We start from the raw sequence: 14,758 nt of genomic DNA on the forward strand, positions 1-14,758 counted from the left end.
TAAAAATACGGTCAAATTGAGTTGCACTACATGTACCCCAGAATGGAAGGGCGTATCGAAGGTGCTATTCAAAAAGGGCAAAATAAACTGTTCTAGAAGTAGACAGGCTAAGCTCCTTAGAAATTGATCTTAACGCAAAACTAATTGAACTAATTGAAATAATTCTGTGGATAGTCGAAAATATTCCTGAAATTTGTAGTCGTTTCCAAATAGTCTTTTTTCTATTATTACTTTATAAGCCCCTTCCAAACATCTATTAGAAAACATTCGATTTTCAGTTTTGTTTTGGCGACGACAACTAATTAAACTCAGAAGATCCAATTCATTTTCTTCTTCATCAATAAGCATCGCCAGCAAAAATTTTTTAGACATAATGATTATTCTTATATTATACACTATAAATATATGAAAGTGTGACAAAATACGTTTGTCTCCATCTGCACCCACTAGCATACAATTAGGAACTAACAAAACACTTGTATGAAAATTACCGTGCGTCGATCAAGGTAGATTCTGTTGAACGTTTATGCTATGCGTCGCGCAGTGTTCTTAAGCTACGGTTCTAACAAACCGTAGCTTAAGTCAAAGATCATATCATCAGAGAATTTTTTCACTATTTTAAGCATCGGATCTAGTTGATTTCGTGTTGCTGCAATAATTTTAAGTTATCCATATAAAGTAGATGATTTACTCTTGTTAGTGTTATAATTACTAAAGGATAATAGTTACTCTATTGTCTAACTCATTTGTTAGGCCAAATCCGTACCTAGTTGAATTAAGTTGGCTAGATAGCGGGTTCATGGCAAGGCAGAACCAAAGTGGACTTACGGAATCTCCCTGGAATATACCCCTACGAATAGGAATCATATTAATTCTAATGCAGTTACCATTAGACACCTGAAGTTTTATTGATGTTCGCCAAGATGCCATAGCGAATTCTAAAAAGGAAATTATGTGCTTATCTATTTTGTACAATTTAAGTACATTAATAAGCCATTTATGTGGAACTGCATCAAATTATTATTATTATTATTATTATTATTATTATTATTATTATTATTATTATTATTATTATTATTATTATTATTATTATTATTATTGTTATGATTTTTGCCTTGCGGCAATCACACTCCCGTTTTACGGGGAACATTCACTTATCCCAGATATCTAAGATATCAAAAGGATTAAGCTCTGAGGGGACCCTTTCCAGGTTGTCGGGCCCTGGATGGTGTTCGGTCTTCTGTACCCATGAACTTTCTGACGGCCCGTGCTGTCCCCAGTTGCACCGCTTTTTGCATGTTTTTGTAGTGGTGCTCACTTAGTCCCAGTTGTTTGAGGTTCTCTACAAGGGTTTTTGGTATAAGTCCAGTTGACGAGATTATTAACGGAATTGTTTGAACATGCTTCATCTCCCATTGCCGTCTGATTTGCCCTTCAAGATCTCGATATTTGATGATCTTTTCGTTGTATTTTCCTTGGAGGTTATTGTTATTAGGTATAGCAACGTCAATCAGCGTGGTTCTCCTTAGTTTATCGCTTATCCACCAGGATAAGATCTGGTCTATTGTTGACAGTTCTTTGGTCGGTGAGAACAGTTCGGTCCCAGTACAATTTATACTCGCCATTTTCAAGAACTGGCTCTGGAGTATAATTGTAATATGGAACTTTGTCCGTCCTCAAGAGGTTCAGTTTAACTGCAAGTTCTTGGTGCAGTATTTTTACAATTTAAGTACATTAATAAGCCATTTATGTGGAACTGCATCAAATTATTATTATTATTATTATTATTATTATTATTATTATTATTATTATTATTATTATTATTATTATTATTATTATTATTATTATTATTATTATAATTATTATTATTAAAGATTGTATGTTTGTGCCGTGTTGTAGAAAACCACCTAAATTTATCACTTTTCAATGCGATTTTATGACCCACCCACCATTTATCATTAAATCTCAGGTTTTTAGGAGGCACTCGTTCGCCGGTAAACCACGTGTAGCTCCAGCCAATACGCGTCGGTGGCCGTCCTATCGTTTGCGTAGACATGCCCCATGATGTTTTCTATTTTCGGTGGCAGTTTTGCACATTCCAAGAAATTTGCCAGTAAAAGAGTTAACATTTGAATAAAAAATGTGTCAGTAGAGTGTCGTACATTGTTCGTTTGTTTGAGATTGAGACTTTATTATTGCTGCTGCCGTGAATGTTTTTATATTATGTTAGAGATTAAAAGACAGGTAATTAATTCTTTTTTTCATTTATACGTGTTTATAGCTAGTACAGGTATTTTAGAGTTCATATTTTTTAATGTAAAAGATATAGAAATATGCCCAAGCAGGAAGGCTCTGTTGTAACTTCTTAATGTTTCGCCCTTTTTATAATAACATTTCTTGTAAATAGGTATTTAATATCTATATGTATTTTTAAGATAAAAAGTGCTGAGAATTAATTCCCATTAGTATTTTTCCTAAGCATACAGGGTGGGCTTTATAATAAATTATTGTCAAACAAATTTTAAAAATATTAATTAACATAGGATAAGAAGAAAAAATCTAGTAGGACTTCAAAATTCTTTCATACTGCATCGATTTTCATGAAAATTTAGTATTATGTTCTTTTTACCCACTAGATCGAAGTTTATACGTAGTAGGTAAGTAACAGGTGAGTAACAGGCAGCGCATAGATCGATTATGGAAAAATTTGACAGAATTCTAAAGTCGATGGAGCCAACTCGGCTAAAATATTTTCAAGATGGCGGCACTTCCGGCTATACCGGAAGTAGGTGTAAACTTCATTATTTTAAATAGAACACTCTATACAGGGTGATCCAAAAGCAATGAAAGCACAAATAAAAAATCTAAATTTAAGATGATAGATCTCTTAATATTAATATTGAGGGCTAAAACCTTCACCATATATTTTTTTTGTTACGTTATAGTTCAGTTCAGAGATCTATTAGAATCTTTGATGTGCCTCGAATAGTACGTGTGCCGGTGTTGCTTGAATTGTCACATGACATGCATGTTTAAATCGCCAAATTTTATGTGGAAAGAGTCATAAAGTAATATTCTAAGCGATATTTAATCATTCCATAAAATAAATAAATGTTTTAAGCATTTTTTTAAGAATTTATACATTTGATTCCTAAAATTTGACTACATGCGCCCACGTACTATTTTGTTAGACGTCTGACCTCAATCACAGTCACTCAAGCGTGAAAAGTTGCACAGGTCCGGCCTTAAAATTTATTTGTATTTAAAACTTTATTATTGGGGATTTTTTGGTTTAGTTTTATTAAGTTAGAAATTTAGGATAGTTGATAGCAAGATAATATTTTATTTAAAATAAAATTCTAGTTGCGATCCTATAGGTTTGAAATCTTGAGTTTAGTTGTGGGATGGGATCGAAGGAATAAAAACAAACGGTTTAAAATGATGGGTTGTATCACAGACAGTTGCTTTAAAATTGATTCTACGGTCTACAATAATAATTTAGCATCTAGCCAGAAAAACCGGGTATGCGAGAACACAATAGACGCATTCTTTTTAGTGATAAGAACCAAAACAGTCCCAAAATTTTACATTTTGATTTGATCTATTAGATTAAAATAAGAGGAACTTAGATTGTCTATATCCGTTCTTTTATTTACCGCATTATTATGTTTTTTTATGTTTATCATTTCGGCTAGAAGTCTCTTTTTAAAAAGCTGCTGTTGGCCCATAATTGTAGTCTTGCCAAAATTAAAATTGTGTCCTGTATTCATTTTGTGCTCAGCTAAAGCAGTAGGGTTTTTTTAAGGGCTAAATTCCTACAATCATACTCATGTTCGTATAGGCGCTGCCTCAAATATCTACCCGTCTGACCAATGTAACACACATCACACCCAGAAACACCCTACCCCACTAACAAAGTGCCAATCGAACAGCTGATCATAGACATTGAATACATTTTTGAAAAATTTGATGAACCAACTAGGATTGACTTGCGTAATAGGTGTATAAATATTATTACAAACCATATTAAGTCAAACAAATTTTGCAAAAATACTAACAATAATTTCAAGAAAAGTACAAGTAAAACTATACAATTTATACGTAACCATAAAGAGCTTGTAATCACGAAAGCAGATAAGGGTAATTGCACCGTAATCCAAAACAAGTATGACTTTGACCAAAGGATAGTTAATGCTCTCAATGATACTGAAACTTATAAAAAATTAAATAAAAATCCTACCATGAACATTCAAAGTAAAACTAACAAAATTATATCACAACTTTTTGATAAAAAAATGATATCGATTGAACAACAAAAATGGTTAAAAATTAATAATGGTGTCGCTCCCAAAATCAATTTTTTACCAAAAATTCATAAATTGGGGACACCACTACGACCCATAGTCTCTTTTACTGGTTCCCCTCTTTACAATTTAACAAAACTTTTGTCCAACATTTTACAACATTTTTTTTATAAAAGATGAACGATATGTGAAAAATTCTTTTGATTTCGCTAATTACATTAAAGAGCAAACAGTCCCTGAAGGTTATATTCTTGTATCGTTGAATGTTGTTTCTTTATTTACTAATATACCGGTGGACCTAGTAACTGATATAATTACCCAAAAGTGGCATCTTATCCGGCCTAATACATCGCTAGACCTTGAAACAGTTGTTTTTCTTTTTAATTTCTGTATTGAGAATAATTATTTCCAACATGGTGAAAATTTCTATACCCAAATTTTTGGCCTAGGAATGGGAAACTGCATGTCCCCAATATGCTCAGACATTGTAATGGCACAACTACAAGATCAGTGTATTTCTGAACTATCTTTTAATGTACCTTTTTTCTGTAGGTACGTTGATGACATAATCACGGCAATTCCAAATAAAAAAGAAAACGAAATTCTATCAGTCTTCAATAGTTTCCATCCACGTTTACAATTCACTATCGAACAAGAAATTAACTGTAGTCTTCCATTTTTGGATGTTAAAGTCATAAGATCCACAGATGGTACCATAAAAACAGATTGGTATCAAAAACCAACTTTTTCAGAACGCATTTTAAATTATTTTTCAGAACATCCTATGACACACAAAATAAATGTAATAAAAAACCTAAAACATCGGTGCTTGAGACTTTCTAGTCCAGAATATCATAAAAAAAACCTTCATTATGTTCAGACAATTTTAAAGAAAAACAACTATCCCCTATCAATTATTAAAAAAATAATTAACGACACCGAGAACATTACTCAAAATATTACACGAAACAATGAAAATAATCAATTGGTTTATTTCAAGATTCCTTACATTAACACACTTTCTCATAAAATTAAAAAGACCATACAATCGAAATCTGATGTTATTAAAATCTCAGAAAGAAGTGAAAACTCGGTAAGAAAACATTTCTTTACGAAGCTTAAAACTAAAGACGCCTTTGATTTACATTCTAACATTATTTATAAAATACCTTGCTCTGGGTGTGATGTGTGTTACATTGGTCAGACGGGTAGATATTTGAGGCAGCGCCTATACGAACATGAGTATGATTGTAGGAATTTAGCCCTTAAAAAAAAACCCTACTGCTTTAGCTGAGCACAAAATGAATACAGAACACAATTTTAATTTTGGCAAGACTACAATTATGGGCCAACAGCAGCTTTTTAAAAAGAGACTTTTAGCCGAAATGATAAACATAAAAAAACATAATAATGCGGTAAATAAAAGAACGGATATAGACAATCTAAGTTTTTCTTATTTTAATCTAATAGATCAAATCAAAATGTAAACTTTTGGGACTGTTTTGGTTCTTATCACTAAAAAGAATGCGTCTATTGTGTTCTCGCATACCCGGTTTTTCTGGCTAGATGCTAAATTATTATTGTACACCGTAGAATCAATTTTAAAGCAACTGTCTGTGATACAACCCATCATTTTAAACCGTTTTTGTTAAAAAAACAATATTTTATATATTCTATGTTACCTGTGTGTCCTGTAAACATGATTTTTTATGACAAGCAAAATCACACTGTTATGTAAGCAATTTTATAATTTTTTTTTGTTGTGTATTTTTTTTTTTAATTCAAATCTAAGATTTTGTTGTTTTTTTTTTTTGTTTTTTCTATTTTTTTCTTTTTTGGTGGTATCAACATAACCCCAAAAAGTTAAATTTTGTTTATATATAATAATCTTTTTTTATTGTGTCTTTTTTGTTACCTTAGGGCCCTGATGAAGCAATAAAATTATTGCGAAACGTTGGCCAGTACATAAAGTGACGTTTGTTTTTATTCCTTCGATCCCATCCCACAACTAAACTCAAGATTTTATTTAAACATAAGATTTAAGCACGTAAAATGAGTCTAACCAAAAAATTTAATTTAATAAGTTTAGTTTTCAGCGCCATCAGTCTGATGTTTATAACAAGTGATGAGAGAATAGGTGGTACGAATTACTTAAACCCATTTATTCTGTGGATTAAGGCATTAAAAATTTACTTTTTGACACCAAAGGGTAAAATGTTTTGGTTTATTTTCAAATTTTATAATTTCCTTTTCTTTGGGTATTGAGATTTATTTTTATTTGGTGGTTATTATTAACGGGGACTTTGGCTGCTACATTCAATATCCTTTATTATTGGTTTTTTTTAATTAATACATATTATGATATATTATTATAATAATATACTCATGAAAACCCTCATCTCTATATTTAGTACCAACTTCTTTTTATAAAAAGTAATTATGTAGTCAGAAAAATGGAAGTATATTTTTTAAAATAAACTTTTACATTAAAATTCATCTAGCTGTCTATATCTTATGTGTGTAAAAGACACAAGTTTTACTTATAAAAAAACACACTTTGCATCCTGAATGTAATATTTATTAATTTGTTTGCCTCATATATAGTTATTGTGCATAATAGGAGAAATTAGATGAAAATTAACAAAAATAAATGCTTATACTAAAAAGTGTACATGAGTAACAGAAATAATTTTTAAATTTAATTAATACTAAATTTACTTTTTTTTTTAAATAATTACAACTCAGATGTAAAATAGGCTTTTTTCTTCCAGTGAATTATGAAAGAAGTAGTCTTGCCTCTCTGAGACAATACAAGTGTGGCAGTAACTGTAAAAAAAAATTAAACTGGTTTTATAATGTCTCTATAAGACAAATCATGGACAAAAAACTGTAAAAAAAAATTAAACTTGTTTAATTAATAAAAAAAGGGTTTTCTTACTATGGCAAACAATGGACTTTTTGCCAGAGAATGCAGGAAGAAGCAGTCTCTATTGTATCGCTGAAGGACAAACATAGGCAGTAAACTGTAAAAAAAATATGTTAACTGGTTTAATTAGTAAAAAAAGGGTCTTCTTACTATGGTAAAAAAGGGACTTTTTCCCAGAGAATGCAAGAAGAAGCAGTCTTTATTGTATCGCTAAAGGACAAACAGAGGCAGTAAGCTGTAAAAAAAAAAATTAACTTGTTTAATTAATAAAAAAATGGTTTTCTTACCATATGCAACAATAATGTATATACAACAATAACCATACTTTTTAGCTATGTTATCTACTACATACTGCTTTTCCCATGATTTTGTATTTACAACTTCCAATAATTGTTTCTTTGTATAAGATTCATGAAAATAGAGATCATGTTTTAATAAAAATGTCTCAATTTCCAATTTATGTGAAGATGTGTTTGGGATTTTCTCAGAAAGCCTTGAATGGTATGATGCATTATCCATAACAATAACACTGTTTTCCTTTAAATTTGGAATTAATGTTTTCTCAAACCAGGTTTCAAATATATCTGCATGCATGTTTTTATGATAGTCCACATTGCACTCTTCTATTTTTTTGCCGCACAATTTCAGTCCATCTTTCACCCAACCTTCTTTTAAACCACAATGAATAATGATCATCCGAGATCATCTGTTCTGTGGAACATCTTTTAGGATACATTTGTTAGAACTATCAGTCCAACCCTTTTTTGCCATGTCATGTGTATCATACCAGGTTTCATCTAAATAATATATGGATCTTTCTTCTACCCGAAATTTTGTAATATTTTCCAAATATTCTATACGCCACCTGACAATTCGAGTACTTTCCATTATAGCAGCCCTTTTGTTAACCATCTTAAATTTAAATCCAAGTTTTATTAGGTATCTCCGCAAGGTTGAGACTGTGAAATGTTTGTCTTTTGCCGATAAGGTGTCCTTAACCATCTCTATAGTTGGAACCTCGTTGTTTTTGTATTTAGAATACACAACTTCCCTTAGCAATTTGGCAATGTCCATGTCAAGTCCCTTTGATTGTCCTGCATCTTTCCTTTTTTTTCTGTCTTTAATCCCTTTTCTTACAAAATAGCATATTGTACTATATGGAACCCCTGTTAAAAACGCTGTTTTTTGCAAAGCACTACAATCATTTGTGATCTGAGGATCATTCCTTAGATTGTTATAGACATTTAAACAAATTTGTTTGGCGTCTGTACTTAAACAATTACGTTTTAAAACCCCGTGATTTTCCCCTATAGCTTTTACTTCCCTGGCTTCTTCCTCTGCTTCTTCAACACATGAAAATGAACCATCAGAACTATATGAGTCTAAATCACTGTCCAGATCACTCTTATTGTTTTCACCACAAATATTATTGTCTTTTTTGTGCACCCACGGTCTCCATAAGCCGGCACAAACACTGTCCTCTTTATTTGCCAAATTTTCCTGCCTATTTTCCCAGGGTCGAAACATTTTAAGGTCTTTAAGTATAATATTAAAACAAATCCACAAACACAAATAAAAAAACACACTTCCTCACATTAGAAACTGCAAAAAATTTAGACGAATACAGGCCAAATTCTAAGTTCTCCACTTTAATAAACGTGTAAAAAACCGGCAAAACACATCAAATAATAACCTCACATGACTCCCCCCCAACTATTAAAGGTGATAGACCCATCCTTAAAGATCTCTTTAAAAACACGACGAAAATAATACAAAACGGTCCAAAAATTTATTTGCGTACGGCCCCGTAATCCTCAAAATCAGTGGGATAGAGAGAGATACACAATCACTTGCACAACTTAAAGTAGGAATCGCCAGATCGCAGGTGTTTTATCTTTGTTTAATAGACTAGCTAAAAAGAGGTGACAGTCTGGGAGTGCTGCAAGTGTTTAAAATGATTTGTAAAATGCCTGGATTTTAGTCCGCGGTCAATTTTTTGATATTATTTTCTTGTGATATTATTTTCTTTTTAAAAATGGACATTTTCGAAAGACAAATAAAAAATAGTGTACAACATAGGGTTTTATGTATATTTAAAATGATTTCATAGATAAATTATATAAAATTTTGCCATTTAAACATGTATATCGTGCGACAATAAATACGACATAGACGCAAGGACTACTTAGTGCGGCATCTACGACACATCAAAGATTCTAATAGATCTCTAAACTTGACTTTAACCATTATTTTTCGATACATTTTCCTCAAAAAAAAAAAAACTCGTAAAATAGACGCATTTTTTAGCCCAGTATAATGGTGAAACTTTTCATTTGTTTTTAGGGGTTTATACATTAAAATGTTAAGAATGCATGCTGAATTCTTCTGTATACAGGGTGTCCCAAAAATCATTGATAAGCTGAAAACGGACAATAGACCAGATGCTCAGAGGTTTAAAAAATATTTCAATTTATCTTGAGTACTTTTGAAATTAAAGGCGTTGCTGGAAAACCGAAAAAAATGCACCCGTCCTGTTGAACTTTTTAGTACTGTGTTTACAATTTTTTTTGATTTCTTAACAATTTTTTTTAATGTAACCCTGAATAACCCTTTGATAAATTATAAAACTGAATTCAAACACAACTGTTCACATTTTTAAGAAATTATCAGATTTGCCCATTGTCTTTTGACCATCGTTTTCCAACTTTAACTAACTGTTCTGGAAAAGAAAACTACTTCACTGTTTAGCAAGTGATTTCAAAAGTTGGCGTATCTAATCTAGATTTCAAAATGGTAAAATACTTACTAGACTAGATTATTGGTTCAATACAGGTGTATTTTATTTAGTACATAGTGAAATGTAGGCCGCTAAGTTAATAAGTTAACGTATAATTTAGGTGAACTTACTTGGACAAGTACAAAAAATAAAAACGTTTAACACGCGGCGTTTTCGTTATAAGGCATTGGCGTGCATATAATTTTTGTTTCTCTGGCTTAGTATATCGGGTGGTGCGTCGCCGAACGGAACATAGGAAAACCCATGTAAATTTTAAGGGGGTCAATTATTGGTTTATCTGTACATTTTACAGAGAAAATGTAAGATAACTTTTTGAAGAGACCAATCTGGCAAACCCTTGTGCAAAGTTTCAAACAATTTTAATAAGCGAATCTTGAATTCTTCAATTAAATATAATTGAATCGTGAATTTCGAAAAGGGCTTATGTCGCAAAAACGTAATTTTCCTGGAAAAGCTAAAAACTGAATTGCTTCTGACAGATCTGAACTACGAAAATATGAATTTTCCTAATATTCACAACCTTTGTTTGACATCTTAACCTTGCCAACTTTTTTTTTTTTTTCAAATAAGTATACATGGAGAAAATGGACTTTAGAATTTTCCGAGATGAGCCGTTTTCGAAATTTAAGCACCACTTGAGAGATTATATAATCACAAGAACATTAATAAAGAAACTTCAACTTTATTTTTTAAAGAAAGATACAAAAAACAAAAAAAAATCCATAAAGATCAAATTTTTTTTGTTAATTTATTTGGAAAATAATAACAAATAAAAAGTAACTCTGCTAAAAGTCTTGTTCGATGTCAGCTCCTGCTTCTCTGTCGGCCAGCTCAAAATACTATCGTAAAAGTCTTCATATTCTGCAGGTATATATATACTGCCTCAACTTTTTCAAGTCAGTCATTTTTAAGTTATTTATTTGCAGTTTTGAGGAGTAGCATGGAAAGTCTTCAACAGTAGGAAGATTAGCACAAATACCTTTAGTTTTTGAAAGGCTAAAATTTTCAGTATAAATTTCGCTGTCAATGAAGGGGCGACATAAGGGACGACTTCTCCAGGCTTTTCTGGATTAAAGTCAAATTCATAAAAAGTTGAAACTTGAAAAGATACTTTGTTTTCTTTAGCAACTTTTTTTCCATAGCATCTTTCTGATAACGGTTTTGCTTTAAAGTGTACTTTGCACCATGCCTTGAAATCAATGATATCGGTATAAGTTATCGTTTTTAAACAAAATTTGTCTGTTGTAGTGCTACTGAGTATTAAATTCGTATACTGCTCGTGAGTAAATAAACGATCTTCTCTTCTAATCTTACGCTTTATGGTTGCAAAATCTCTATCACAGTCATTAAAGGAATGACCTCTTTGGGGAATATAAAGAAAAACTTTTAAATTTCGAGTAAATGACAAAGCGATAAGATATTTTATTATGGTATTATTTTTATTTTGCCCAGGACATCCGTCGCAGAATAAATGTAATTATGTAATATTTTTACATATAAAGTCATTTAAAAACGAAGCTACGTCGTTTGGTCCCTTCAACGCTTGGGCCTCGTTAAAGGAATACAAAGTTGCCTTCCCCGTTTTCATATTATGTACGCAGAATTCGTATACCCAAAGTTGGCGGTAATAGAACACTTCTTGGTCTGGAAGTACTGGCAGTGGTAGATTGTGCATATAATCGAAAGACAATCCGAACATGGTACTGCCGTTCTCGTTACATTTTTCTGTAATAGCTTTGGCTTTATTAAAAAACTTCGATGCCCGACGCTTATGTATGATTAGCTTCGCACTGGCGACCCTCTTGGCATTATCGTTTAAATGGGGATTCTTCAGCTTAACGCTAATTTCTTCACATTTTGAGCACACATCATTTTGTGGCCTACCAAATGCCAAGTCAAAATTTACATTGAAATAATTTATAAAAAACTGATAATTTACTTTGCTTTCTGGATATTTTGCCGAAAATCTCTCATGCAATGACTTTATTTTCACAATTTAAGTTAGATTTATAAATAATTCTATCCTAAACATAATTGTACTATTGTGAAAAGAGGCGCAATGTCCCAATGTAGAAAACCTATATCAATACCCTGCTCTACTTAACCTTAGATATCTATAGTACCTTAATTCAAGAGAAAAATTTTACAAAACATAAATAAATATACAGGGTGTTTGGAAGGTGAGTAACCAAACGGAAATGGTGAATAGGTGAGATGATATCACATTCAAAACAAATGATAATTTTTTTTTACAATGTTATTTGAATAGTGAATTTCTTTAACAGGAATTGACTCGATAAGGTTGTGAATTAAAGCACATGTTTCTGCGGGCATTACATTGCTTCTAGACTCGGCAGATTTTCCTCGCATATCGTGGGGGCTTTTATTTGCAATTTTTAGTAGTCGAATTCTCTTTATTCTCTTGTCGGTAACACCATGCAAGTTTAGAAAGGCTACTTTACATACTTCTTTTCTATTTCCATCTGCTTCGATAAAATACTTATAAGAGTAACTCTTTGGCTTACTAATTGTAAAATGTCGTGTTCATCTTTGGTATTAAAACCATTTATGCGATTCAATATTGCTTTTTTGGCATCATCGGAAAGATCGAAACATTTTCGAATGCACCTACAAAGATAAAACTATTTTCTCACAAAACCATTTTTGTATATATTATATATTGAATATAATATCTACCTACTAAATAAATAACATTATTTATCTACATTTATCCACATATCCTATTATTTTTTAATTATGTAATAGAACATAGGTATATACACTTACCTACAACTAGGCCCAGATTTCCTACAAGGAATATTTTTACCCACGTGGTTTGTGTGTGCAAGTCCCTTAACTTTGGCTTTTTTGATAATTAAATTTTTATACATTTCACTATTTTTTACTCCTCGCTTCTTTTTCTCTACTCCTGTATCTGCCTCGTCCGAACTACTAGACTCACTATAATATATTATTATTGTTTGTTTATAATTCATTATAATTGTTTAGAAAAAACTAGTAACGTTGAACAAAACAGTACCCAAAATATGTGATTGTTTACTAATTCAAATGACAAACTTGACGTACACCAAGCAACTGTCGTAAAGCGACTGAAACAAGCAAACTTTACGATGCCTATACTCCAATAAAATTCACGTCTTATAAAAATAAGAAATCCCCTTTTTGGTTCGCTTGTTTTAAAACCACGAGTTCGTATTTGTAAGAACAAAATCAGATATGAGCCTTTTTCCTTCATTTAATATTGGTCTACTATTGAAACTGAAACATTTGCGGAAAAGTCAAATTTGATCAAAATCCGAGTTGAGTCCTTTTCGAAATTCACGATTCAATTGCAAAATTAGCAAATTTTTGGTTCAGGTAAAACCAAACGGGCACCAGTAAAATGAATATTGTCACTGATCTGAGGAAAAGTGTCAATAAATCAGTGACAGTCGATATTTGAAAACAAGTATGAATTATTCAATCGACGAAAAAATAGATATAAATATTTAATATAACGATGAAGTTTAGATAAAAAAGTATTGTTAACGTATCTTACTTTGAATGTATGGTTGTGAGATTGATAAAACAAAAAAAAACATTTCTTGTTTTCGGCTGTACGTCAGATTTGACAAAGCCTTATAACAAATTGTTTGCTGGTGGCTGGTGTCTGGTTTTACCTGAACCGAAAATTTGGTAATTTTGCAATTACATTTAATTGAAAAATTCAAGATTTGCTTATTAACATTTTTTGAAACTCTCACGAGGGTTTGCCAGATTGGTCTCTTCAAAAAGTTATCTTACATTTTTTCTATAAAATGTACAGGGAAGCCAATAACTGACCCCCTTAAAACTTACATGGTAGTTCCTATGTTCCGCTCGGCCAACAAAAACATTTATCAAGTCACGCAAAAATCATAGTTAGATTTAATGACACATTTTTACACAGTTTTTTTTAATCAAAAAAATAAAATTAAATTGAGTAAAAATGCAAATAAATTCGAAAAAATAGTGGGTGATTTGTTGTAATACGGGTATAATATTATTCCGCTGATATTTAATTTTGATAAGCCCAAAAATTCTCGCTGAAACTTCATTTTTTCCTTTCATTGTTAAGCGGAATTTTTTGGTCTTAATAATTTGGTCGAAATTAAATACAACTGAAGTTAACTATACAGGGTGTTACTTAAAGGTATGTCATAATTTAAAAGGGACATTCCTGGCGACGAGTTTCCAGATAAATGGATAGGGCGAAGGGGGCCTATAGAATGGCCTGCTAGATCTCCTGATATAAAGCCGTTAGACTTTTTTCTATGGGGTCATTTAAAATCTATTGTGTTTACTCCCCAACCTGAAAGTTTGGATCAACTTCGTCAACGCATCATCGACAGCTGCCATGATATCTCACAACATGTTTTTGAAAATGTCCGTCAGGAATTTGCACATCGCCTATATCATTGTTTGGCCAAAAACGGGCAACATTTTGAACGCTTATTGAAATAAAAACTGATATTTTAATGTTTTTGTTTTCACAAAGATAAACAAAGATTTTTCTAATTTTCTCGAAAACAAATCGACCGATTTAAAAAAATCAAACATCAAAATAAAAGACTTCGAAAGACCTTTTAAAGAAGCTATTACTCGATACCCCTTGCCATTTAAAATTTTTAAGGGGATGACCCTGGGGGGCAGAGGGTGAAAGGGGGTGAAGTAATTTTAGGTGAGAAAGTT

At 31.6% G+C, this 14,758-nt stretch overlaps 1 protein-coding gene across 1 annotated transcript in view; it reads left to right on the forward strand.

The window, feature by feature from the left end:
• The first annotated feature begins 2,148 nt into the window (after positions 1 to 2,148).
• LOC126734685 (cytoplasmic polyadenylation element-binding protein 1) overlaps positions 2,149 to 14,758 on the forward strand; it is a 132,828-nt gene continuing 120,218 nt past the window's right edge. The window contains exon 1 of the mRNA XM_050438394.1: positions 2,149 to 2,244. Within this exon, the coding sequence (XP_050294351.1) occupies positions 2,224 to 2,244 (21 nt within the window). The 5' untranslated portion in view covers positions 2,149 to 2,223. The remainder of the gene's footprint in view (positions 2,245 to 14,758) is intronic.

This window comes from Anthonomus grandis, chromosome 3, assembly GCF_022605725.1.
Source record: "Anthonomus grandis grandis chromosome 3, icAntGran1.3, whole genome shotgun sequence".
NCBI lineage: Eukaryota > Metazoa > Arthropoda > Insecta > Coleoptera > Curculionidae > Anthonomus > Anthonomus grandis.